The following is a 27876-nucleotide window of genomic DNA, read 5'->3' as shown; positions in this document are numbered from 1 at the left end:
CCGTGACAGGCACGCCCCGCGACAACACTAGTAGTTTTAGGGGGCCTACCACCCCCCCCCCCCCCCCGAAAAAAAAATCCTAGGGGAAACACTACTGTATATTTTTGGCTGTATATTTTAGAATGTACCGGTATATACATATTTTAGAATGTATATCCCTGACTGTATTTTTATTATTTGTGATTTTAGATTTTTGAATACCGAAATGTTTATTGTGAGCTGAATTTCCCTCCGGATCAATAAAGTACTTCTATTCTATAATCAGATCTGTATAATATGATCTATATAATCTGTTCTGTATATTCTGATCTATATAATGTATCTGTATAATCTGTTCTGACCTCTATAATCCGATTTGATCTGTATTGTATAATCTTATGTATTCTGATCTGTATAATCTGATCTGTATGATCTGATCTGTGTAACCAGATCTGTATAATCGGATCTGTGTAATCTGATCTGTAGGTGAGAAGCCAGATCCAGACCAGGTCTTCAGAGTGTCCTCTCTCCAAACCTTCTCTGTAGCCCCTCCTCTTCCTCCTGTCAGCCCCGCCCACAATCCCTCCCATCGCCTAGACACTGCTCTAATGGAGACTCCTCAGGACACACTGGTAGTTATATCATACACACCCTAAACACTATAATGGTTATATCAACTAGGGGTTCTGTATGGTCCTTTATGGGTTGTTCTGTAGGGTTATATGTGTTCTGTAGGGTCCTGCAATGGTTGTTTTTTAGTGTAGTACATGGGTTGTTCTGTGGTGTTCTCTAGGGTTATGTGGTGTTCTGTAGGGTTGTGCATGGGTTCTTCTGTAGGGTTCTATATGGGTTCAACGTCTGGGGTTGTTCTTTAGGGTCCTGTGGTGTTCTGTATGGGTTCTGCTGTGTTCTCTAGGGTTCTGTATGGGTTATGTGGTGTTCTGTAGGAGTTGTTTTGTAGTGTTATGTGGGGTCGTGCATGGGTTGTTCTGTATGGGTTCTGTGGTCTGTAGGGTTCTATAGGGTTGGGGTTTATAGTTCTATAGGGGTTCTGTTCTGACTGTCTTCCCTCTCCAGGAGTTAAATCGATTGAATCTGGAGTCGTCCAACAGCAAGCTGACGTCTGATTTGTCAGTTTCCTACATTGACTCCTCCCTCATCTCCCCGGATACTGTTTCCATGGGATCAGCCGGCGCCCTATTGGCCAAGCAGAACAAACCTAAAAGTGGACGGAGCTTACTGGGAGGGCCAGCCGCACTCGGTCCCCTTACACCTAGGTAATACACACACAGACACAGAGACACGCACACAGACAGACAAAGCACACAATAAACACACACCTTAGGCCCAGTCCACACGATCACGGGTATTTTTGACACCAATGTTTGAAAAATAAATATTCCTCTGTATACATGGGTGGTTTAAAAAAATAACTGCGTCCTCACGCAACTGGAAAAGCTGCTACAGAGTGACGTAATATACATGTAGTACAATGCCAAAGCAATAGGTGGCGATGTAAGTTCAAACATGAAGGCAATTTCAACCAATCAGAATGGTTTAGTGTTAACACTTTGAGAGCCAGCCGTGTTTTCCTTTTTACCCCCTTGAATGCCCACATCCACTCCAATGTTAACGTTAATATCACCTAATCTATGTTTTAAATTATGGCTATGTATCTAATCTGCCCGTCGCTTATCAAAGACTCATTTTCCAGTCAACATTGTCGTAGCAGATTGTTTTTTTATCGCTTCATTTCTGTTTTCTAGCATTTTGAAAATCACTAGTTTTCACGGAAAAAACAACACATTCCATGATAATCGCCTTTTACTGGAATATTCTAGAACGTTGTCATTGTTCGGCCTATTTATGAATAGTTTTCAAATAAACGCTAGATTATCGATAGTATATGTGTGCGCATGCACGCTCGTGCCGCAAGTTGAAAATCGATTCTCCTATTTCCTGACGGCGCGCACAGCCAAACAGCAATATCACATAATCACATAAAAGCTTATATCTCTGTGAAAATGAGTCTGATTATCCTAATACTGGTAAAAATAGATTCCTTACCTGAGATCAGATGGTATCCAAATGGATTATTCCAATTCCTGATCGCCATTCGGAAAAATCAATCTTTTTATTGATTCACGTGTATACTGTAAAAACACATAATCTCCGCTGCTCTGAAACTCCAGAGTGAAACTGGTCGACGGCGGTTGCATGAGTGAGAAGTAAAATGTGGAGAGCGGGTTGTTTTTTCTCTTCATTTTCATTGAGTTCAATCCAAAAGGGTGAATTACCATCTGGGAGACGATAGGGGGCGCTTTTTTCACATCTGAGCGCCTGGGGTGGCTGGATCTCAAACGGTAGACTCGCTTGATGCAATATGATTTCAGATCGCTAATAATAAATAAAAAAAAAACGAATAAAACGAATATTCTCGGGCGTGTGCATTCAAAGTGTTAATACCGGAAACTGAACTGAAGCCTGGAACACAAACATCCCTCCTTGCTCACAGCCAAACATCAGCTCACAGCCAGAACAAAGTGCAATAAACAAACAATTATACATTCACTGTGTTCTGCCTCATTTGTTGATGAAACAAAACCAACATCAACACAATTTACCACCAAGAGTGGAGAGTTTAGTCTCACAAAAAGATCGCAGATTTTGTTAGCTTACATGCTAATGTGATTGGGATTTTCTATTATAATAGTTAGCATTGCAGCTAGCATACATTAGCGTAGTAACGTTAACGCTAGTAGAATGAATGGATGAAAACGTTATTTAACAGATTGCAGAATGGGTACAATACAGTACGGCTCAATACAAACAATTGTTAAGGGGATGCAGACTGTTTTTTTTTAACTAATGTTTTTTATTTTCCCTTTTTTAACATGAAACAAGACAAACAATACTGTAACAGTAATAATCAATGATAAATGACAGGACAATAACAGAAATAATAATAACAATAATGACAGTCCAGTAATTAAATCAGAATGAATGTAGATTAAAAAGATGTAAAAAAAAAAAAAAAAATGCAATACATGGGCTCTTGCTCGCTCTTCCTCGCTCTCTTCCCCCCCCCCCCCCCCCCCCCCCTCAGGACCCCCACATGGACTATACATCCACTACTTCATTTAACATCAGAAAAATACAAATTAATATGCGTTCCTTTATCTTCTCCACCACGGCTACCCAGCCTGCTATGCTGGCTTCATTAACACCTAAAATTCATGCAGTCGATATCTCTAGATAAATCACATCGAGATAGGTAAGAACCCATACCTTCCGGCACATTTTATCCGGTTGAATCCAGCGTGACGCTATACATTTTGACAGCCGTAAGACCCGCCAAAATGAGTCTCTTTACATGTACAGAGGTCGATAACTGAGAAACATCATTCAACAACAATACAGAAGGCAGCGTAGTTATGGTCAGAGACAAAAAATGTGATAATTGAGTAGTTACATTTTTCCAGAAGTCTCGACAGGAGGGCATTCCCAATACATATGCATATATGTACCAATAGCACCGTTTGAACACAAGGAGCATCAAGGGTCCGATCTGAGAACCATTAGGTGCAATCGTCTAGGGGTCAGGTAAGTCCTATGAACGAAATTAAGATTAATCTGTTGGTGATCTGGGTTGCGTGATGATAGCTGAACATTTTCCCAGACTGCATCCCAATCAAAATCTACTTCCAGGTTTGGGATATCCTTCCGCCAAACCGAGTCTAGGGGAAGGACCTTATATGAGGACGTAAGTAAGTGGCGATAAAAGTCAGAGACGAAGCCTCTCGACGTCTCCTTGTCATAAAAGAATTTGTGAAATCTGTGGTGCTCAAGTGGAATATCTAATGGGCAGTGGCGGACTGGGACACAAATTCAGCCCGGGACATTCAGACGCACCAGCCCACGCACCGGCCCACACACCGGCCCACGCACCGGCCCCGAAACCGGCCCACACAACGGCCGTTATGAAACACTTGTCCAGTATTAAACAACCCAAGGCTGTGGCTAAGGAGTCAACATCAGGGAGACAAAATCTACACCCCGCCCCTAGATGTGCACTCGTGCACAGTGCACACACACACACACACATACATATATCGTTACTTCCTGTCATTGGCATATTTTTTTTTTTTACTAACATCTTAGTACCTCATTAGCCTAGGGATTAATGATACATGAATTATTAACTACACCATAATAATATTGAGGTTTTGATCCATAGAAAGGTCTGTGCTACACAATTTCAGTTAGATTGGATTTATTGTCTTATAATTTGGCACTCATGACATTAGTTGCTTGCCGTTTAATCAACATCGAAAGACCTCGCTCTCGCTCTCGCTCTCGCTCTCGCTCTCTCTCTCTCTCTCTGTACACCCACACTCTCTGCGTCTTGAGTTATCATAAATACATTCAACAACTTAGCTGTAGCAGTTAGCTGTTATATGCAATCACATTTGTTTAACTACGGGGTAGTAGTTGACCTAGTTGTTAGCTTAAGCTAGTTAGCTGTGGTTATTTACAAACATGTAGATGAGACTAATCATAATATACAGATCGAGAACATGGCTAACAGTTGGGAATTCTAAGGTACATCTTATTTAAGCATGTAAAATGGCAACTATTCAATCAATTAGATTACCAATATTATATCAACATGAAAATTTGGAAGGGAACATAATAGTATTTTATTTTAGTATTTACTATTATAATATTAGTAGCCGATTAATTTGCAGCCCGTCCTAGGTTCTGATTGGCTCTCTAGGTTAGAACCTTAGCTTCTGATGCTGTGGTGGGCACTAGTCCTAATATTGCTAACTAAACTTTTAGTCAGAGAAAAAAACGTCACAAGTCACGACTATTTACGTCCAAGTGCTGTAAGGAATCAGGAATACGGAAAGCACATTGTCTTGTAATAGAATGACTGAAATCACTGCAAGAGCTAGTATAGGCTAGCTAGCCCTCATGAACCGACAGACACCAACAGTAGAATATGCACTAGGCTACTGCACGCACCTGTCATGTTACTGTTGGTTCCTTCCACTTGAACTTCATCATCATTAGCAGCAGCAGCTACTCTAACGCCAGCCCTTCCTCTACTAAACATGTCTGTAATTTTAGAACATTGTTTTGCGTCTTTTACTAGCAATTTTAGTTTTTTTAATTCTAGCTTTTTCAGCTCCACCCTTTCTTTTTTGTGTTCTCCATTTTCTAGGCCTACTCGCGGTTGGGAGGAAACGTGAATCTCATTCACTGATGTCTCATGTCTCATTCAAGACTGGCTAACAAAAGCATGTCTTTCACTTAACACCAAGAAAACAGTGTGATGTTCACAAAGTCACCAGTAGAGGTCACTCACTCTAATGTGTTTCTGGGAGAGGCGGAGCTGGACATTGTACATTAATTCAAGTATCTTGGGGTCACATTGGACTCTACATTGACCTTCAAAAAGTAATGTGAAGAAAGTGACAAACTCAGTCAAGTTTAACATCGAAAACTTCAGGCAGATCAGGCCCTGCCTGCCAGTTAATGCTGCAAGGATGTTTCTGCATTCAATGATTTTATCACATATCGAGTACTGTTTCTCTTTCATATGTCACTACTCTTACACCAATATAATTACTCTACAAAAAAGCCATAAAAGTATTTGATAGGAAACCAATTTCATTTCATCACTAATGTTTTAGAAAAACATAACATGCTAAGTTTAGAGAATTTCCAAGTTTTCAAATATACTTGCTTCATGTACAAGGTTCTGCATGGACTTGCCCCTCCCCCATTGAATGAGTTCATCCAACAGAAAGCAGACACTGGCATTACCACCAGGGCCATCAGTAGAGGGGACTGTAAGGTGCCTTTTTGGTATACTACCTTTGCAAAAACTGTGTTCTTTGTTAAAGGTGGTAACTACTGGAATAGCCTACCAGTTGTGATTAGAGATTGCCCTACATACTCCATGGCGGCACGGTGGTGTAGTGGTTAACACTGTCGCCTCACAGCAAGACGGTCCAGGGTTCGATTCCCGCTTGGGGACCAGGTTTCCATGATGCCAGGTACCCAGGTGGGGTATCTCCCAGGCCTTTCTGTGTGGAGTTTGCATGTTCTCCCCGTGCTCGCAAGGGTTTCCCCCCCGATAAGATAAACCCAATGGAAAAACATGCACAACAATAGATCGCTAACGCTGTGGCGTCCTTGACGAAGACGGACAGGAGCACTTGGATTGGTCCCCTGGCGCGGCTCACGTTGACGCCTGTCTGCTCCCGGCTGCCCTTGGGGGGGAAGGACGACGGGATGGGTTAATCGCAGATACGAATTGCATGCATGCATCGCATGTGTGCCGATTGATGACCTCTGAGCAGGTCCTAAATTATAAATTTATTATCTTAAACTCCATCTTAAGGCAAACCAGAACTGTGATCATTTTTAATCTGATTTAGTTTATGCAACTTGTTTATTGTTTTATTGCCGGCCCACACACTGGCCCACACACCGGTCCACATAATGGCCCACACACCGGCCCACATACGGCCCACACACTACACCGGCCCACACACTACACCGGCCCACATTAGTGGCCCACACACTGGCCCACACACTGGCCCACACACTGGCCCACACACTGGCCCACACACTGGCCCACACACTGGCCCACACACTGGCCCTCACACTGGCCCACACACTGGCCCACACACTGGCCCACACACTGGCCCACACACTGGCCCACACACTGGCCCACACACTGGCCCACACACCGGCCCACACACTGGCCCACACACTGGCCCACATACTGGCCCACACACCGGCCCACACACCGGCCCACACACCGGCCCACACACCGGCCCACACACTGGCCCACATTAGTGGCCCACACACCGACTCACACACTGGTCCACACACCGGCCCACACACTGGCCCACATACTGGCCCACACACCGGCCCACACACTGGCCCACACACTGGCCCACACACTGGCCCACACACTGGCCCACACACTGGCCCACACACTGGCCCACATTAGTGGCCCACACGCGTGTAGCTTTATGCCAAGCAAGCAGTGCAAAAATTTACCATAGTGGCGTGCAGTAATGCGCCTTTCATTTTCCGCCGCCCAGCGCCCAGGTCGCGCGGAAATAGGCTGTCTATTGCCATTCTCTTTGACAAACTCTAACCTTAACCAGCTCCTTAACAGCGCCTAAACTTAACCGTTCTAACCTTAACCAACTCCGAAACAATGCCTAACCTTAACCATAGAAAGAATATTGCCATTCTCTAACACAAACTCTAACCTTAACCAGCTCCTTAACAGCGCCTAAACTTAACCGTTCTAACCTTAACCAACTCCGAAACAATGCCTAACCTTAACCTTAACCATGCCTAACCTTAACCGGCGAAAGAATACACGTTAAAAAAAAAATCACGTTAAAAAAAAAAGATTTGATGGGATTCGAACTCACCAACAACGGACCGCAGGATCGCAGGACCACTGCTCTGCGAGGTGAGCTATAGCGCCGAATGAGAGTCATGGCGTATTTCGACGGTTACGTAATTCCAACCAAGGCGGGATCTCATGCACCTCGCGCGAGCACGCCGGCGCACGCACGCACCTGAGCGAGCACGCCGCCGCCGGTGCACGCACGGTAGAATTTGTCTAAGCGGGGCCTGAAAAGAAGGGCGCTTTACCGCACTAGCGTGCGGTGACGAATGCGGAAGCATTTTTGCACTGCTTGCTTGGCATAAAGCTACAGGCGGCCCACACACCGACTCACACACTGGCCCACACACCGGCCCACATTAGTGGCCCACACACCGACTCACACACTGGCCCACACACTGGCCCACACACTGAAAAAAAAACTAAAAAAAAAAAAGTTGTTGGACCAGCCCACTTTGGTATGCCTTTCTTTTCCCATCCAGGATATCTGATAGGTTGATGTGCAATACGGATTGAATTGTTATTAAAGGGGAGATGAAGCATAGCGATATAAACAGTCATAGCATCAAATTAGTATTTAGATAAGCCACAGAAAAAATCACGTTATAAAAATAAGCAGTTTCTAAGAAAACGATTTGTTATGTCCTTTTTTGAAGCATTTATCAACATGGACGCCGCCATTTTGTTTGGTGACGTCACGTGTTGGTTTGGTCTGGCTCCTGCTGGTTAGCTGCCTAGTAAACATGGAGTGTCAGTAAATGCAACGTTGCCTACCAAACAACGGGACCGCGGTGGTTCTTTTTGTATTGCTCCTGGCTGTTCACACTAATTTTACCGTGTGAAAGAGAGGAAAGTTGGTTCATTTCCACAAACTACCAGTGAAAAAAACAGTGTTCAACCACCGTCGCGGGGCATTTAGCTACCTGGCTACCTAGCTCCAGTTCAACCACCGTCGCGGGGCATTTAGCTACCTGGCTACCTAGCTCCAGTTCAACCACCGTCGCTGGGCATTTAGCTACCTGGCTACCTAGCTCCAGTTCAACCACCATCGCGGGGCATTTAGCTACCTGGCTACCTAGCTCGAGTTCAACCACCGTCGCGGGGCATTTAGCTACCTGGCTACCTAGCTCCAGTTCAACCACCGTCGCGGGGCATTTGGCTACCTAGCTCCAGTTCAACCACCGTCGCGGGGCATTTAGCTACCTGGCTACCTAGCTCCAGTTCAGCTAACTAGCTAAATGCAGCATTTAGCGAGCTGGGTTAGCCGGCTAGTTGGCTTTGAATCCCGGCTGCGGCAGCGGCAGACTTCACTGCTGCTTTCCCACTTCAACGCCAGAGCAATATTGTTGCGCCATCTAATAATATTGTCGCGTTGTGGAAAGCAGGATGAGAGAGCGTAGATTTCAGTGTATCATTTAATCATTTATCATTTAACAGCTGTTTAATGCTCACTTTTCCCACTTCAATGACAGAGCTGCTGTTTAATAATATTGTCGCGTTGTGGAAAGCAGGATGAGAGAGCATAGATTTCAGTGTATCATTTAATCATTTATCATTTAACATTTGAAAGGCATACATTGTTGTCATACAGAAGTACAGAATACTTTTATCCAAAATGCTTCTTACTGTTACTGTTAGAGACTGTGCTAGACAAGATAAGTATGAAATAAAATAGTATAGCATGTAAAATAGAAGTAAAAATAGAGGTCACGCTGTTCAGTATAGACATATGTACAATGTTCGATGCAGAATAGAAGTAACTGAGTTACCATACAATATACAATATACTATGCAATGTACTAATATACAATACGGCTCACTTTTCCCACTTCAATGACAGAGCTGCTGTTTAATAATATTGTCGCGTTGTGGAAAGCAGGATGAGGGCGTAGATTTTATGCTATACTATTTTATTTCATACTTATCTTGTCTAGCACAGTCTCTAACAGTAAGAAGCATTTTGGATAAAAGTATTCTGTACTTCTGTATGACAACAATGTATGCCTTTCAAATGTTAAATGATAAATGATTAAATGATACACACTGAAATCTACGCTCTCTCATCCTGCTTTCCACAACGCAACAATATTATTAGATGGCGCGACAATATTGCTCTGGCGTTGAAGTGGGAAAGCGGCAGTGAAGTCTGCCGCTGCCGCGGGGGCGTGTCACGTGGCCGTCGCGGCCAATCAGGCGAACCCGGAAACCGAAATCCGACTAAATCCGTTGCGGAAGTGATACGCGCCTCCAGGATACTAATGCTTGAGAATCAAGCCAAGTGATCAGTGATCTTAAAGAGGACGCTTTAAAGTAATAGTAGAATTCTGGAAAGGCGAAACCCCTGTCGGATTTATTTCGCTGTGCAGTGGATCTTTTTAATCGTGGATGTTTGTTGTTCCAAATAAATTTATATGCAGCCGAGTGTAGTTTTTGCCAGTAACCAACAGGAGGGGGTACTGGCAACATTGAGATGATTAAGTTAATTCTGGGCAAAACATTCATCTTAACTATTGACGCTCGGGCCTGTAATGAGTTTTTTTTATTTTGACCACCTGCCGAAGTCATTTGTGATCCTGTCTAGCAATCCGGAGTAATTATACTTCACCGTTTGGCTTATCGTAGGGAATATTTCAACTCCAAGACATCTAAAGTGTTCTACCATGGGTATATTTGCTGGGAGGGTGGTAGCCTTCGCAGTCATATTAAGTGGAAGGAAGGCCGATTTTGGCCAGTTTATCTTAAATCCCGATAAATCATCTATTACTTTTAGAAGATGAGGTAGGGAGGTGGTAGGGTTTTGCATGAACAAGATTATATTGTCTGCATATAAGTTAATGTGATGCTGTGTGCCCTTAATTGAGATCGGTGCTATGGACTGGGATTGTCTTATGTACTGTGCTAAAGGTTCTAGGGATAGAGCAAATAGTCCGGGACTAAGAGGACAACCCTGTCTGGACGAGCGCGACACAGAGAGAGAGAGCAGAATTTACCTGTTAAAATCATGGCAGATGGATCTGTATATAGTACTTTGATCATATGAATGAACCCATCACGTAACCCCATCCTTCTAAGTACTGCCCATAAATAAGACCATTCCAACCTGTCAAAGGCTTTCATCGCGTCTAAGGATAATACAACTGTAGGAGGCGTGGCATCCTTGCTGGCATCTATCGCATGCAGTAACGTCTAATATTATCCGTGATCAGTCGGCCTCTTATGAAGCCTGTCTGATCAGGGTGATCTAAAGATGTCATATGCTTTTGAAGTCGGATGGCTAGTACCTTAGCGTACAGCTTGAGATCGGTTCCAAGGAGGCTTAAGGGTCTAACTGCCGCATTCAGTGGGGTCTTTATCTTTCTCAAGTAGGACAGATATGAGTGCCATATTGACATCCCTGGAGAAGTTCCCCTCTTTGAGTGTAAAATCATATCAAGTAATAGGGGTCCAATTACATCCCAGCATGAGAGGTACAGTTCGGGTGGAATGCCGTCCCAGCCAGGGGCCTTTCTCCAGTTTATTATGATCGAAGATCACTTCTGACTCGTACAGGTTAGAGTAAAACGTACGAAAAGTCTCGTTGATTTTTTTGGGGTCTGTGATGCACTATTGTAGTTTGGACTGGGTTCCTTATAACAATAACTTGACAACACACATGAGCTTCAACACAGTACTCTTAACTCATTCAGGGCCAACAGCGCTCTCTGCTGATGACCCTTCGGTGCCAACGCTTTATCCAATGGAGAATAGGACTTATTTGCGAGTGCTTAAAACGTATAAAATATAATAGCAATAGATCTAAATAACAGTGATCGTCAATGAGTTGCTTCCAGTCAACATGCACGAAACGGATAATTTTTTCATAAATACATTTCCATTTTATACCGTGATGAATATCAATATTTTTTCTATGGCGTTCTGTCTCACCTCAATAAACTCCAGCAAATCGGCGCGAACCTTACACACACGCGCGCGCTTTGATGGCAGTAATAGGAACATCTGATTACCCCAAGATTCGTAACATAAAGGTCTTACCTCACATCTGATGTCATGCAAAAAGATTAATCCAATTCCTGATCGCCATTCCAAATATTGATCGCGTTTATTGATCCAACGTTATATATCCAAAACACATAATCCACGCTGCTCTGAGTGTCCTCAGTCCATCTGTTATAACGATACTGCATGCCTGAGAAGTAAAACCTGGACCCGACTTATTTTTTTGATACACAGTCCCAGCCAATCCAATCATGTGCAATACCGTCCGGGAGACGATAGGCAGCGGTATTTGCCCTTTGCGAGCTCAGACCCATTCCCAATGATAACGTCAGGCTGGATGGATAAAATATGAATGGATATCGCTAATAAAATAAATATGGATTAAAACACGAGATTTCTCGGGTTTGCCGCCCAGAGCATGGCGAGTTAACCCGGACTATCTCGGATTTGGCCTCCAGTGAGTTAATCGAACCCGAGTACCATATATCACACAGACTAAAAAACACTGGAAATAATCTCTGTTACTATGTCCACACTAGGGATGGGCGTGAGTAACCGTTTAATCGATTACTCGTAGACATGAAAAAAAATTAAAATAAAAAAAATTCAAAATTATAAGTGTGATTTTTTTTTTATACATTTTTTTTATATACATATCTTTTCACATGTATGTGTAAGATTATAACTGTTTGTTGGTTTCCTTAAACATATATATGTGAATGAACAAAAATAAGTAAAATAAAAAATAAAATAAAAATGCATTATATATATATATTTTTTTTCGAGTAATACACGATCAATCGAGTATAGCATGCGATCAATCGATCTGGATTTTTCTTTAAAGGATAACTCCACTATTTTGGGAAATTAGCTTATTTAACATCTTCCCTGGAGTTAGACAAGAAGATGCATACCTTTTTTGTCTCTGTGCGTGCATTTTAGCTTTGGGAATAGATGCTCCGTTAGCATAGCTTAGCTTCATCACTGGAAGTGAGGCAGGACAGTAGCCTTACAGTGCCTTACAGTGTATTGCAAGGTCTGACATTGACCAAACTTGATATGCATGACCTTGGTGGGCTCTAGGTCAACTCCTGAAAAGGGGGTCAATGTCAGACCTTGCAATCAAAAGTTAGGGGCGCACTGAAATTATGGCAAGGGTTATTAGCCCCCTAACTTTTGATTGCAAAGTCTGACATTGACCCCCTTTTCAGGAGTTGACCTAGAGCCCACCAAGGTCATGCATATCAAGTTTGGTCAATGTCAGACCTTGCAATACACTGTAAGGCACTGTAAGGCTACTGTCCTGCCTCACTTCCAGTGATGAAGCTAAGCTATGCTAACGGAGCATCTATTCCCAAAGCTAAAATGCACGCACAGAGACAAAAAAGGTATGCATCTTCTTGTCTAACTCCAGGGAAGATGTTAAATAAGCTAATTTCCCAAAATAGTGGAGTTATCCTTTAAAATGCCCATCCCTAGTCCACACGCAACCACTGAAACCGGGATGGGCCCAAAACTCCACCCTGGACTCCGGTTATAAATGAGCGAGGTTGCACTGTTCCAAAAACCCGGATGCGTGTGGACTAAAGCCCCAAATATACTTCCTTCCGCAATCTGCATCCGCACATGCGCATTGGTGCGTGTGACGTAATTTGTATAATGGCCCCAATCAGAGCTGGATGCGAGGTCCGTGAGGACGAGCGCGCTTACGAGAATTACACAAATTACGTCACGCGCACATGCGGATTGCGGAAGGAAGTATATTTGGGGCTTAACAGTGCAACTGCGCACATTAAATCACGGTTACATAACACCCCGCGTTCGTGTGGACAGGGCCTTAAACCAGTCCCACACTAGATCCACATTTGATTTAATTTTGATTTTATTAGGGATCCCCATTAGCTGGTGCGATAGCAACCAGCTAGTCTTCCTGGGGTCCACACACAAAAAAACATACAAAAACAATCACTATTGCAAAAACAAAATTATTAAAAGTCAGTACACACAATGCATAATGCAACTACTGTAACAATTAACATAGCTAAAATTACATTATTGTAAAACAAAAACAAAAAATTACTTTAGTGTTAAAACAATTTAAAAACTATTTAAGATTCTTTTTAAAAGTGAATCTACTGTAAATGCAGCAGAGGTTCCGAGGCAGGCCATTCCAAAGAGTTAATGCTCTAAAAAATTTAATATCTCCCCAAAGCGCTGGTTCTAGGACCTGGCAATTCAAGCTGCCCACTACTGGAACCTCTAGTGTAATGCTCGTGCACAGTATTACTAAAAACAATCTGCTTATGTATAAAAACAGGAGTTTTACTGCTCATGACCAACTTGAACAGCACAAGTATATTAAAAGACAATCTATTTTCAATAGGGATGTCCGATATTATCTGCCTACCGATATTATCGGCATTAAAATGTGATATCGGAAAATATCGGTATCGGTTTTCAATTTTTTTTTTTTTTTTTTTACATTTCTATAACCTTTATTTACCCAGGCAAGCAAGTAAGAACAAATTCTGATTTTATTTATTGTCAAAAGTATGCATAATGTTGTGTTAATTCCACAACAAGAGATATGTAATGTTAATTACCTGAAATTATTCCATTTTTTGGGGGGGGGGGAACCCTGCATATATCGGTATCGGTTGATATCGGTATCGGAAATTAAGAGTTGGACAATATCGGTATGTCGGTATCGGTAAAAAAGCCAATATCGAGCATCCCTAATTTTCAACCTTAAGCCAAGAGAGGCGGGCATGCATACGGCTCACATTAGACCTTAATGAGCAGCCCAGTACCAACTGTGCTGCCCTGTTCTGGACCACCTGGAGCTTCCTGAGGTCACCACTGGCAGAAGATGACCACATCGCAGAGCAATAGTCGAGATGACATAAAACTAAAACTAAACTTTGCACTATCTGACATAAAAGGGGACGGGCAACAAAAGAAGCACAATTCCTGGAAATACCAATTGCTCTTCCCATTTCAGCTCTTCCCACATTCAAACCCAGACTCCAGATGGGGGTATCTGATAATGGTGTTTTCTAGGGCTGACCTTCGATATTTTTTTTTGGAATTCGAAGCTTCGGGGCCGAGATTCGATTTTAATTCGAAGCTTCGAAATCAAAATTCTTTTTTTTCTTAATATTTTTTTACATTAACTTTTTTTTTCTTTTTTAATGTTGTGGGACTTGTACAGCACTTTGTTCAACTTTGTCAGTGCTGTAAAGTTTAAACCTTATAAAAATCTTAGACGAACTAAACACTTTGCTTTGCAGCACAATGAACACAAATCCGTCAGTGCCGAATCTGACCTCATCTTAAATAACAAACAGCATTGCTTGTTGTAATTAACACTATAATCGCCAAGGACGCCTTAACACGTCATTCCCCGCCATGCTAATTCTGCCAATGACGCCGTAACACGTCATTGAGATCAATATTTCAAAAATCTGTGATCGCAATCATATTTCTCCTGCGGAGACTTGAGATCTACTGTTGATCCCCTCTAAACTCTCCAACGGTTCAAGAGCGCCATCTGGTGGCCGATCAGTGGATCGCCCAAACCGGAAACCGGAAACGGAAACTGGTGCTCATCCTAATTCGGTCCGACCACTCGCTATATGTCCCGGGACTCGAGGTCGACACAATGGATAGCGATCCGTTACCAATAACTCGATAAACAACATGATTTGGACGTATATACTATTATACAACCTGGAGATGGATCGCATATTTCAACATCCCATAATGGGCATCTGTTTGCTCTACGCTCATCGCCCAACGGCCCGAGGAGACTGGGGTAAGTTTCAGTGTTTTTTTTTTAACCGTGTTCGATACAAACTGCTATAATGATCATATCACCCACACTAGATGAATCATCTAACGTTGGCCACGGAATTATAAACGACCCCCCCCACATCCGGTCAACATCAGATGATAAGTAGTAACTTCTAGAAGCACGTCCATTTGAAATTTTTTATCTCGCGCCGATCGCTATCAAACTGTATTTGATCATCAATATAATGCATTTAGGGCTATAAATCACGTTCTGCAGAATGCTGCAGAAAACGATAAAAACATATTTATACTTTAGACCGTATTTTAGTATGAATGAAAAAGTATAACGTTCCTACATCCTGAACGATAGATAATTTACGTTGAATGGGCCATAGTAATGTCAATTTAGCAATACAATTTAAAAAGTTATAGCCCTGCAAAGAAGGGGAACTTCTCCATAGACAAATAGAGCTGGCAGAGGATGGTATAAGGATGTACATAAGCGTGGCAGTGAAAGGGTTAACAAAGAGAGGCTGAGTTGATTTAGCAAAAATAAAATAAAAAATCATTTATTTTTAATTTAATTTTTTACATAATCGAATTTTATTTTCATATTCGAATCCCATGCCCATCGAACGAAGCTTCGAAGTATTTAAGACAGCCCTAGTGTTTTCCCACCTGCCTTGTTTAGTGGGGTTGAATCAAACCTTAGTTAATTTACCTTCTGTGGTGCGGTTCATTTGGGCAGGTGTGAACACAGCAATCACACATGGGTGCAGCACCATAACAGCTGGGCCGAGACCTTGTTGAAGAGGTGGTCTCGGTCCGGTTCCAAACGAACTCTGGTGCAGTTCATTTGAGGTGTGAATTAATAACTGACAGTGAATTGGAAAATGTATAGTATTCATAACATCTGTGCAACAAGCCAGATCTAAGGCTCTCAAAGTTAACGCAAACGCACAATTCTTCTAATGCCACCATTTCTTTTAATGCACGATTAACGTTTTTTTAATTTAATTTTAAATAAAAAAAAATTGCCTTCACTCGGGTGTATTATTGATACTCTCATTGATACTATGTTTGTTTCTGACTCAAAGTGTGTGTGTGAGAGAGAGAGAGAGAGAGAGAGAGAGAGAGAGGGGCGGGGGGGGGGGGTGTGAGTCCTCAGCCCTTGTGTGGGTGAATGTAACAAGTTCCTAACGTTTTCTTTGCCCTATTATTTCATGCACACTTTATTCATTGTTTTAAATTATTATTTTCTTTGAAGTTATTTTGTGCATCACTCTTGTTTTGAATTTGATGCACATTTGCAATGCATGAAGGTCTGCCTTTTGTGTTAAATGGCTGCATTTGTTGACTCATGTTGGTAAGAGTATTAAAACTCGAAAAAGATCCGTTTTAAGGTAGATTTAGAACAGATAAAAAATATGCGATTCATTTGATTAATCGCGAGTTAACTATGGACAATCATGCGATTAATCAGATTAAATATTTGTATCGATTGACAGCACTAGCCAGATCACATTATATTTTTTGTCCACATGTATATAATCTCCTGTTTACCATCAATTGACAACGTATCGTGAAGAAGTATTGAATAGTTTAACTCTGATATTCTATCTAACAGATAAGCCACTGTTTCCACCACGTGCCATTTGTTACAATGTCTGTGCTCTTGACAAAGTACAGAGTAGTGAACAATAACCCAACCCCATTAAACATGCAACAATGTTGCAACTTCACCCCTCGAATATACCCAGGTCTACCAAATGATAGGTGTGAAAATGCCTTAAAAAGATTTTGTCCTAGAATCCCATCTGATAAGGGTGGAGAGAGTGAAACCTATGACCAGAATATTTACTCTTAACTTCTAGTGAATTAAATAATAGTGAAATTAAACTATTCCTTGTGTTGCTGGACCTAAACAGACAGGTTTCTGCTTGTCTTTGTGGTTGTAGTTTTGGAATTCTGCCCCTGGAGCCCAGCCCAGGAGACTCCTCGTATCTCCAGAACTACACACACTCTGGGCCCCTGGACACACAGCCTGGAGGACCCAATAAGAAGGTACACACACACACACACACACACACACACACACACACACACTAGGGCTGTACCGAATAGTTCGAAGCTTTGTTCATAATGTTGACATTCGAATTCTAAACCAACATTTGAATTTTCTATTTAAATAATATTTTTTTTAGGAGTGCATCACCTTGTTTGTAGAGCTATATCTATATTCTATATTATAGCTATGGATACAATACTATAGTAATTTGACAGTGACTTTCTTCCGTCGAACATGCAAAAAATAGATACTTTTTTCATGTATACGTTCACACGTGGTGAATATAAGTATAGTTTAGGAGTGATTCGGGATAATTTATGAAACGCTGAATTATAGGGCGCTATGTGTATTCTACTATAAGCGTTGGCGTTTCTTGCCTGGACACGCTACTATTTCCAAATCAAATGTATATAATTGGTATTATGTTTCATCATAATGTTTCAGCTATGCAAGCTGCTTTTTACTGTCGCTCCGTGTTTTTCTGCCTATTGCTACCTTAATGATTTATTATAGCCCTTTCAACTCTAAATACTCTGTATGTCAACTCCTAGTTCCTATGGTACTTCTCCAGAACTGTGAATTTATTTATTCAGATTTATGACCGCAGTACTTCGTCGAAAGGACGAGTAGCAGGATCTCTCTGTGGGAGGACTAGTGAGATGAAGAAGTCTCCGTCTTATCAGCTAAACACAAAGGACTATGTCGGGCACTGCTGAATGCGAGGATATTTATGAAAGGCGAGGATATTTCATAAAGACCCCGGTTGTGAAGCGACCAGCGAAAGACAACAAGGCCCACCATCACCAGCTAAGTACCTAGCTTAGCTTCAGTTTAGCCTAACCTGAAGAGACAGGAAATAAGGGAAGATGCCGGGACTCTACTCTCCCACAGAATGTACTAGTTGCCTGAGGATGGGTATAAGGATTGTAGAGCTGGAGGCTCGGGTTTCTACCCTGTACCAAATTCAACAGGATGAGCGACTCATTGACTCTATTTTTGAAGCTGCTACAAGTATAGCCACTGATACCATGGCTGAGAACGACCCCTGCCCCAGGCTAGCAGCTACAGAACATCACCACCCAGAAGAGGATCCCTGGCCCAGGCTAGGAGCTAAACCAAAGCAGTGGACTACTGTCGGGGCTACAAAGAGGAATAAACTAACCAGGAACACGTCTTGTATTACCTCACCCCCAGCTCCGCCAGGAAATAGTTTCAACCTACTCTCGGAACCACACCTATCAACACCCAAAGCAAAGAGACTTAGAAGCTTGGCTAACGACGCTAGCGAAGCTAACAGTGGGCATACCGGAGCTCACGCTAACGACGAGGCACCAAAGGAACACCGTGTTATTCGACAAAGAAGATGCGAGGCTAGCGGTGAAGCTAGCAGAGCTACTAGCGAAAGGAGGCTAGCAGAGCTAATGAAGCTACTCTGCGCAGAGACGACGGGGAAAACGGAGCTGCTAGCGAAACGGCTAGCAAACACTACCCAGCCTCAGCTAGTGGCTAACGGTGAAGAGACTATTCTGCACCGAGGAGCGTCGCAGGATTGTCGCGGTAGCCAACGCAGAAGGTACCAGGCTAGTGCTAGCAGGACGGCTATTGAGACGGCTAGCAGGACGGCTAGCGAGGCTATTGCAACAAGGCCACAGGAGTGTTGTGAGAGCCGACAGACTAGGCCTAACCCAAAAACAAACGCCCCCAGAACTGTTGGAAAGAAAAATGCTAACTTCACACAGAAAACAGACTGCATATTGATTGGAGATTCCACAACAAGGTATGTGGAAATTGCAAACACAGAAAATCTATGTCTAGACAACACATCTGTGAAGGAGCTGTCCGAAATACTTCCAACACTCATCGGACCAGACATAATAAAAATTGTCATTCACTCTGGATCTTTTGACATCCTGCGAAAGAAAACAGGCACAGAAACATTGAAAAAGGATTTCACCCGTTTAATGAACACACTAGACAAATATCGAGATGTCTCCATCAGTGGACCAATTGTGTGCTTTCGCAGAGGACAAGAAGCCTTTAGTCTACTCCTAAATTTCAATTCATGGCTAGAATCTGCCTGTCGGGTACTGACTGAAATTCATTGACAATTTTAATATTTTCTGGAATAATCCTGTACGCTTTCAAAGAAATGTTTTTTCCCCAAATCGACTCGGTCGAGTCCTCTTGCAGCAAACATATGTCATGTCTTAGTGACCTCCAAGGACACCAAACTCATACAAGCACGAGAGATAATCATGAAGGACACACCACGAGGTGCAGCACAAGGCGTCCTGTCCCCTATATCAGACAGGGCCATCTCACACAGGGCCACCAGCAACTCTGCTGATCAAATGTCCCAGAGAGAGCTAATCAAATCAGCCCATCATGCACTAGAGGAGATGGACAGTCTGCTAGCACCAAAAAAGGTATTAAATGAATAGTACAAACGCCATGCCATCTCTCAGAACATACCGGTAATCTTAACCAGCCAATGGCATGGCAAAAGCTATAAAAGCTATACACCATCAATGCGTACACCTGCTGTTAACCTCAAAGCTATCAAGGTCCAGCCAAAGCAGATCTCCTCTCATGAAGTCCAACAAATAAAATTAGCCCTCTTAAATGTCAGATCACTGAACAATAAACATACAAAAACATACAACAATAAACAAACACATTTAGTAAATGATCTGATTAAAGAAAATAACTTAAGACTCCATCTGCTTAGTAGAGACATGGCTCAATAACGACACAGCTACATCAATAATGCAACTTAGACCTGCCCACCAGACTATAGTTTTCATCAAATACCCAGAAAAAAAATGAAGAGGATGGGTTGCAGCAATTTTCTCCTCAAAACTCTTGTTTAGAATCACAGAACTAGGTTCATGTCAATGGAATATCTTGCCATTGAACTCAAAACAGAATCAACCATTATTATCACAATATACCGCCTGCCTAGACACTCACCAATATTTATACAGGAGTTCTCTGAACTGATTTCACTATGTGTTACCGGATACGATAAGGGGATCCTAAATGGAGACTTGAACATTCATTTTAATAAGAAAACGGACTCCAAAACTATAGACTCAAAAATCCACTGGATAGCTTTGATCTAACACAGCATATAACAAATGCAACTCACCGGCTTGGAAATACATTAGACTTAGTCATAACAACAACTGGGCTAAGCATAAAAAAAAAGCTCTAACTGAATTACCTCTCTCCGACCATCACTGTATATTCTTTGATACTCAAATAACCCTTACTAAAAGGAAAAAATAAATCATAGTTCAAAAGAGTCTCTTAAACGACAAGGCTGAATCAAAGTTCATTAATCTAATCAGACTACATGAACCACACAATCATGACGGCTCTCTAAATGAAATGGTAGAAAATCTCAATGATGCACTGTCATCTGTATTAACACATTGACTGTCAGCCATTGTACCCATCAAAGTACCCAGTCTGCCACCGTTGAAAGCCTATGGAGATGTTTACCTTCTTTGCAGGGCTATAACTTTTTAAATTGTATTGCTATATTGACATTACTATGGCCCATTCAACATCGATTATCTATCGTTCAGGATGTAGGAACGTTATACTTTTTCATTCATACATTGTTGTGTTAATACCATCTTGAATATAAGTATGTTTATAAGCTTTTCTGCTGTAATTCCAAAAACGCTAGTTATAGGCCCAAACGCATGATAGATTATCGATTGCCGTTTCTTTCCTATACACACTATATTAAACAATTCAAATGTATATGATCGGTATACATTATGCTTCATCATGTGTGGAGGAAAGGGGGGGGGGGGGGGTCGTCTATAATTCCTTTATCGTCAGTAACGGCTTTATGTAGTATGGGTTGATATATTGATCAGACTGTTTGCAAACAAAGAAACGGGCTGAAAATAACGTTACTGTCCTCTTACCGTTCGCCGATGAGACTGGAAGAAAAAGATCCCAATTATTTGACGCCGATCGCCTAGATCCACCGATCGGCACTTCCGGTTTTTGCGAGAGTAACTCGCCCGACCATCCACCAGGTGGCGGTATTGAGGCGTTGCAATCTCATACAGGGTCCCGCTGGAGTCCGGAGGTTGGCTGGATGAATTATGAATGCCATGGCGAAAAAATGAAATATTGAGCCCAAAAACTGCGTACGACGTTGTTGCCGTTCAACGCATGGCGGGCAATAACGATTTACGACGTTGTTGGTGGACAAAGTGTTAAATTATGTCGCCCCACTAAAAATGAAAAAGAAGAACCAGAGCCTCCCCCTGGTTGAACTATAATGCGGTCAACAAAGAAAAAAGGAAATGTCGTGAAGCTGAGCGAAAATGGAGAAAAACTAAAACCACCATCTGCTGTGATATATACAAAGATGCTTTACTTATAATAAAACCATCCGGTTAGCAAGGAAAGACTACTTCTCTAAAATCATTACAGAAAACGCTGGAAACTCCAGAATCCTTTTTTCCACTATTAACACTGAGTACCCACCACGACATAACACGCTATCAGCCCGCCCCCTGAATGCCCACCACGACAATTAGCGTGTTATTTTTTTTATTATTGATCCAAATTCATATTTCATCAACAGAGTCTCTTGTTGGGAAACCAGACCCATCAGGAGCTCAGATGTGAAAAAAGCCCCCCCTATCGTCTCTATTACGTAACCATTGACTACAGGCAGGCTCGTTAACTTGTCAATGTTACACAATAAGGAGACGGCAGCCAAAGTATCTAAATAAAGAATATTTTAATTAATAGTTACCATGGTTTTCGTAACTGAAATGAACATCAAATAATAGACAGACAAACACAGGACTATACAGACAGGATCAGCACCAGACGGAAGGGATGACGGACTACTTATACACAAGGGGATGACGAGACGACACACACCTGGGTTAATGGTAATTGGATACACCTGGGGGAAAACAATGGGGACTACACACTAGGACAGCGGACTACATCTAGACATGACACATCACACTAGGAACGCCTGATCAGGGCACATGACACACATAACACCCCCCCCCTTAAATTTATGGCCATAACCCCAGAATAAAAATGGGGAAATGGACATAAACAACAAAAGAGAAAAAATACCACACAAAATAAATAACGGGAAAAATAGTGGCCACTTCTAAACACGTCTCAGACAAACTTCATAGACTACGATATTGCCGCTGCACTAGAACAATGTGACATCGATCGGCACTGCACTCTGCAATCTGTCAATAACGTCCTCAATCGATCAGGCAATCAGTCAGGACGAATGGGCAGCCCCAGCCCCACTCCTCACCAGCCCGACCCGCCCCTGGAAAACAGAACAAAATTAACAAAGAGAAACACAATAGGCCACAAGACAGCTCCAACACAGAGCCACCTCCCATGCGGAGGAACGTTCAGCCTCGCTCCCACCACTGCTTCAGACGGAACAATGACGGCCTCCTCCATTTCCCTCGCTCCCACTGGAAAGAGAAGACTCACAGCATTGCCATCATTCACATTGTCATCACTCGCATCAACACTAGATGGGGCCAACACACAAGCCGACGCTGACGTAGAGGGCACAATCACAGGTGCAGCCACTACTGAGGCTGGCACCGGCGTTCTAGGCGTGGGAAAAAAGATAGGGATGGAATTGGCAGTACAGTCAGGCACCGCGTCACTGCCCGACAACCCCATGTCAAATAAATCAGCACCACCCGTCATGGCCGTCGTACGTGCATCTGATGGACCAACTCCCGTATGCACACACGCCAGAACGTCCGCACCAACAGGCCCCGCTGAAACGCAAATTACATCTGATGTTATTAACATCTTACCCCCTGCCAGGTCATTACCGAGGATCAATGACACCCCCTCGATCGGGAAACGGCTATCGACCCCGATAACGACCGGTCCCGACACCAGGCCCGACTCCAAATGAATCTTGTGTAGCGGCATTCTCATAACATGTCTACCAAAAGCTCTGACCCTTATCCCAGCATGTGCTTTTGATCTGTTATCAAAGGGTAACACATTCCTACGGATAACCGATTGAGACGCAGCAGTGTCCCGTAAGATAGTCACAGGGACCTTCCTACCACCTTTGTAAAATGATACCAACCCTCTACTGATAAAAGGTAAATAGGCTGCCGCCATGCCCTCACCCACAGCAGTGGGCGTCGCAACCAACGATATTTGTGTCATCTGTGTGGTAGGACTGTTAACCCTGTGAAGGAGAGCATAGCAATTATCTTTTATATGCCCTTTTCTTCCGCAATGAAAACAGACACGAGTGTCCCCCCCCCAGACCTCGCTCACCAACTCCACCTGCGTCCGCATGTGTTAACTGCTCGCTATTGCCAGAGGCCCCCAGTTTACCACCGGAGCTCCACCCCGGTCTGTCCTCCCCACCAGGACAGCCAGGCTTGACAAACAGCACCCTGTGTGTTAAAACAAACTCATCCGCCAGACCGGCAGCCACCGAGCATTTAGCCACCTTCCGTTCGTTGATATACATCGCCACATTATCGGGCAAACAATACGACTTGAATTCCTCCAAGAGGATGAGCTCCCGCATTTTAGCCAGGGTGTCCACTTTCTCCGACGCACACCACCGGTCAAACAACAGCTCTTTCTCGTACGCAAACTCCACATAAGTCTGCAAGCTGCCCTTCCTCAGAGCCCTGAACCGCTGCCTGTACGCCTCAGGCACCAGCTCATACGCCCTGAGAATCGCAGCTTTGACCGCCTCGTAGTCTTGGGTATTCGGGCACAGGGACGCATACACATGCTGGGCTTTTCCCGTAAGGACACTCTTGAGCAGTAACGTCCAGTGTTCGGCCGGCCATCTCAGTGTCGTGGCCACAGTTTCAAACATGGAAAAATATTTATCCACATCTTTTTCCAGAAACTGTGGCACGAGACTGAGATATTTTGCCACATCGAACCTATCCTCAACGTGTGGGCGCACCTCTGGCCCAAGCCTCCTGAGTTCGAGTGTGTGTGCGCGATTGCGCTCCGCCTCAGCTTGGTCATGGTCCACACGCTCCAACTCGCGCGCATGCACACGTTCCGCCTCCGCGCGCACACGGTCCGCCTCCTCACGCTTGAACCTGAGCTGTTCAAACCTAAGCTCCAACTCCAACTTGCGCAGCCCCAGAGAGCCATCGGAGACTTGGTCTACCTCCTCATCGGTGTCGTCATGCACCACCTCTTGGGTGGTCAGAGCCTCTACCAATGTGCCCCGCTGCTGTGCTTTTCTACCCGGGGCCAGCTTAACCCCATAATGGTCCGCTATTCCCGCCAGCTCATCCTTTGTGCACACGCCTAACAACCCCACTGTCGGCCTGCGCACAAAGTCTGCCACTGTCACTGGCATTTCTGAACCGGGAAGAAACAGGGAAGGAGAAAACGAGGGATACCTACAAACACAACCACCATATATCAAATCAAACGAAAACAATCAACCCCTAACTAACCACAACAAACAAAAGAAAAACGGCTTCACCCTAGCGTCTGTATAGTCCTGGTCCCTACCTACTTCGGCCACCGCTCCACTACCAACCCTGGTACTGTATGTACGATATCTAAACAAGCGCTGGCACGACCGCCTAATGCCTCCACACCTAGAGGTATTCGCAAATCAACCACTGTCATGTGTCAAAAAAAAAACCAAACCCATCCCCAAACGTTCTCAACCCTCACTATAATAAGTAACTACTATACACACGCCGGCCTAGGAGGAGCCTGACAGGGTCCTTCTAACACCCCGACCGCATGTGGTGTGTCCCCAGGCGATGGAAGGTACCATATATAAAATGGTCCAACTGCCCTAGCTGGTTGAGAACGCTCCCTATTGGAGAAGTATTTGCCAAGGGGGTCTAAAACATGGGTTACACACACGACAATGCCAACCATACCTCACAGTGTGGATCCAGCCCAGCGGCCATCACCAAATGCTTGCTCCTAGTCGTTTGGCCGAGCCCCCATATTACGTAACCATTGACTACAGGCAGGCTCGTTAACTTGTCAATGTTACACAATAAGGAGACGGCAGCCAAAGTATCTAAATAAAGAATATTTTAATTAATAGTTACCATGGTTTTCGTAACTGAAATGAACATCAAATAATAGACAGACAAACACAGGACTATACAGACAGGATCAGCACCAGACGGAAGGGATGACAGACTACTTATACACAAGGGGATGACGAGACGACACACACCTGGGTTAATGGTAATTGGATACACCTGGGGGAAAACAATGGGGACTACACACTAGGACAGCGGACTACATCTAGACATGACACATCACACTAGGAACGCCTGATCAGGGCACATGACACACATAACAGTCTCCCAGATGGTAATGCACCCTTTTGGAATGGACTCAATGAAAATGGATGAGAAAAGAAAAATCCGGAATCCACATTTTACTTCTCAGGCATGTAACCCGAGCCGATTGCAGTCATTCTGGTCCCTCAGAACAGCGTGGAATGTGTTTCGAGCACCCAGCGTTGGATCAATAAAAGCGATCGATTTTTGGAATGGCGATCAGGAATTGGAATGATCTTTTTGGAGAACATCTGATCTGAGGTAAGGAATCTATTTTACAAGTCTTGGGATAATCATAGTTGTATTCGCTGAGCTCTCAGCGTTCGCCCTGTGTGTGTCGATTTTTCAGATCGCCTATATAGCGTGCATACATACACATACTATCGATAATCTAGCGTTTATTTGAAAACGATTCATAAATAGGCTGAAAAATTTCAAAGTTTTTGTGTATTCTAGAACATGGGTTCTCAACCTTTCTGCTGCCAAGGCACCCCTGTGTTCAATAAAATATTCCAGGGCACCCCTACATACGATAAAGACTTTTCCGGTCCTGTCTTTTTTGCTACAATGATGACAAAAGTGCTTGCTTTCAAAATAATGTTTATTTAAGAAACCGGGAAACACATTTGTGTGTCTATGCAGGCTATATAATGCATTATTAACAGGTGTTTCAGGTCTAAATGGCTTAGTACTGTTGACATTACACTGCTTGTAGTAGTAAATCAAATAGCATATTTCTTTAAATAAAATTACAGAAAATTATCACTAAAGTGCTACAGGTATCTGTTTCCATAAAAATAGCATATTTGGATAAGTGTGACCATTTCTCAAAAACTGAATCATGTATATATTTTTTTAAATACAGAAAAGGATCACTAAAGTGCTATCTGTTGCAGCTGCACTGTTCTCCATGAAAATAGCATATTTGGATAAGTTTGACCATTTCTCAAAAACAGAAAAACATGTATTTATTTTAATACAGAAAAGGATCACCAAGTTACCATTTCTCAAAAAATATAAATAAATACAGAAAATAAGCACTTGTTCACTCAGTGGACATTTCTAGCTCAATGCGAGGTCTGCTGCTGCTGGCTAATAATACGGTCAATACGTGGGGAGATCTTTGACAAGGCAACACGCATGTCATCCTCAAGGCTCAACTTGGCCCTATATTTTGTTTTCAGAGCTGGCATGGATGAAAAGCCAGCTTCACACAGATATGTGGTGCTGAATGGTATCAACACCTTAACTGCTGCATCATGAGATACTTGGTACTCAGCACCACACTCTGAAATGAGCTCTCCAGGTGGTATCAGATGAGATTTCAATGAGTTCTTCCAAGAGTTTGGATGGAGATGTGTCAGGAAGCTTTGTCTCAATGTTGTCTGTAAGGTTTTTTTTTATCCAGAGTAACTTGGTGATCTTTTTCTGTGTTTTATTAAATAATGATTTTCAGATTTTGAGAAATGGTCAAACTTATCCAAATATGGTATTTTCATGGAAAACAGTGCAGCTGCAACAGATAGCACCTTAGTGATACTTTTCTGTAATCCAAAAATAATTAAAAAAATAAAAATAAAAATAATTTTTTTATTTTTTTGTATCTCAAGGCACTCCTGGCAGCTCTTTGAGGCACCCTAGGGTGCCGCGGCACCCCTGTTGAGAACCGCTGTTCTAGAATATTCCAGTACAGGGAATGAACCGATAAAAAAACAATCCGCTTCGACAATGTTGACTGGAAAACGAGTCATTGATAAGTGACGGGCAGATTAGACACATTAAGCCATAATTTAAAACATAGATTAGGCTTTATTAACGCTAACATTGAAGTTAGAGTTGTTCCGATACCGATACTGGTATCGGAAAAGCCGCCGATACTGGCTAAAATGCTGGTATCGGTATCGGCGAGTACCCTCTAATGCTGCGCTCCGATACCATATGACGTAATTTATCAACAACACTGGTCTGTTGAGTAAGCATTATAAAACAAACGTGTGCTTAATCGATTAAAGTGTCAATGCCATTTGTCATTTTAACAGCAGATACTTTCTTAAATGTCATCGTCCCGACAGAGCGGTGTTGACGGCGAGCTCATGGGTTCGCTTGGTGGCTGGTGTTATTAGCATTGAACGGCTAACCGAAAGCTAGCTTTAACATTACCTTGGCTAAAGTTGGGGCTATTCATATAATCCAGCAATAATGGCTGCAGACCTGCAAGCAAAGTACAGCAAGTTGGCAAAGGAGTATTCCAA

General features: G+C 43.0%; 1 protein-coding gene across 4 annotated transcripts in view; it reads left to right on the top strand.

Annotated features, from left to right (window-relative positions):
• cdc27 (cell division cycle 27) overlaps nucleotides 1-27876 on the top strand; it is a 191644-nt gene that overhangs the window by 75676 nt on the left and 88092 nt on the right. For all 4 annotated transcript variants that reach the window (XM_084328872.1, XM_084328871.1, XM_084328870.1 and 1 more), the window contains exons 6-8: nucleotides 466-611; nucleotides 1057-1256; nucleotides 17170-17275. In XM_084328872.1, coding sequence (XP_084184998.1) covers nucleotides 466-611; nucleotides 1057-1256; nucleotides 17170-17275 — 452 coding nt within the window. The remainder of the gene's footprint in view (nucleotides 1-465; nucleotides 612-1056; nucleotides 1257-17169; nucleotides 17276-27876) is intronic.

Source organism: Notolepis coatsorum (assembly GCF_963971535.1).
Source record: "Notolepis coatsorum genome assembly, chromosome: 14".
Taxonomy (NCBI): Eukaryota; Metazoa; Chordata; class Actinopteri; order Aulopiformes; family Paralepididae; genus Notolepis; species Notolepis coatsorum.
The sequence above is the reverse complement of the archived record's forward strand: the minus strand, read 5'-3'. Positions and strand labels throughout refer to the sequence as shown.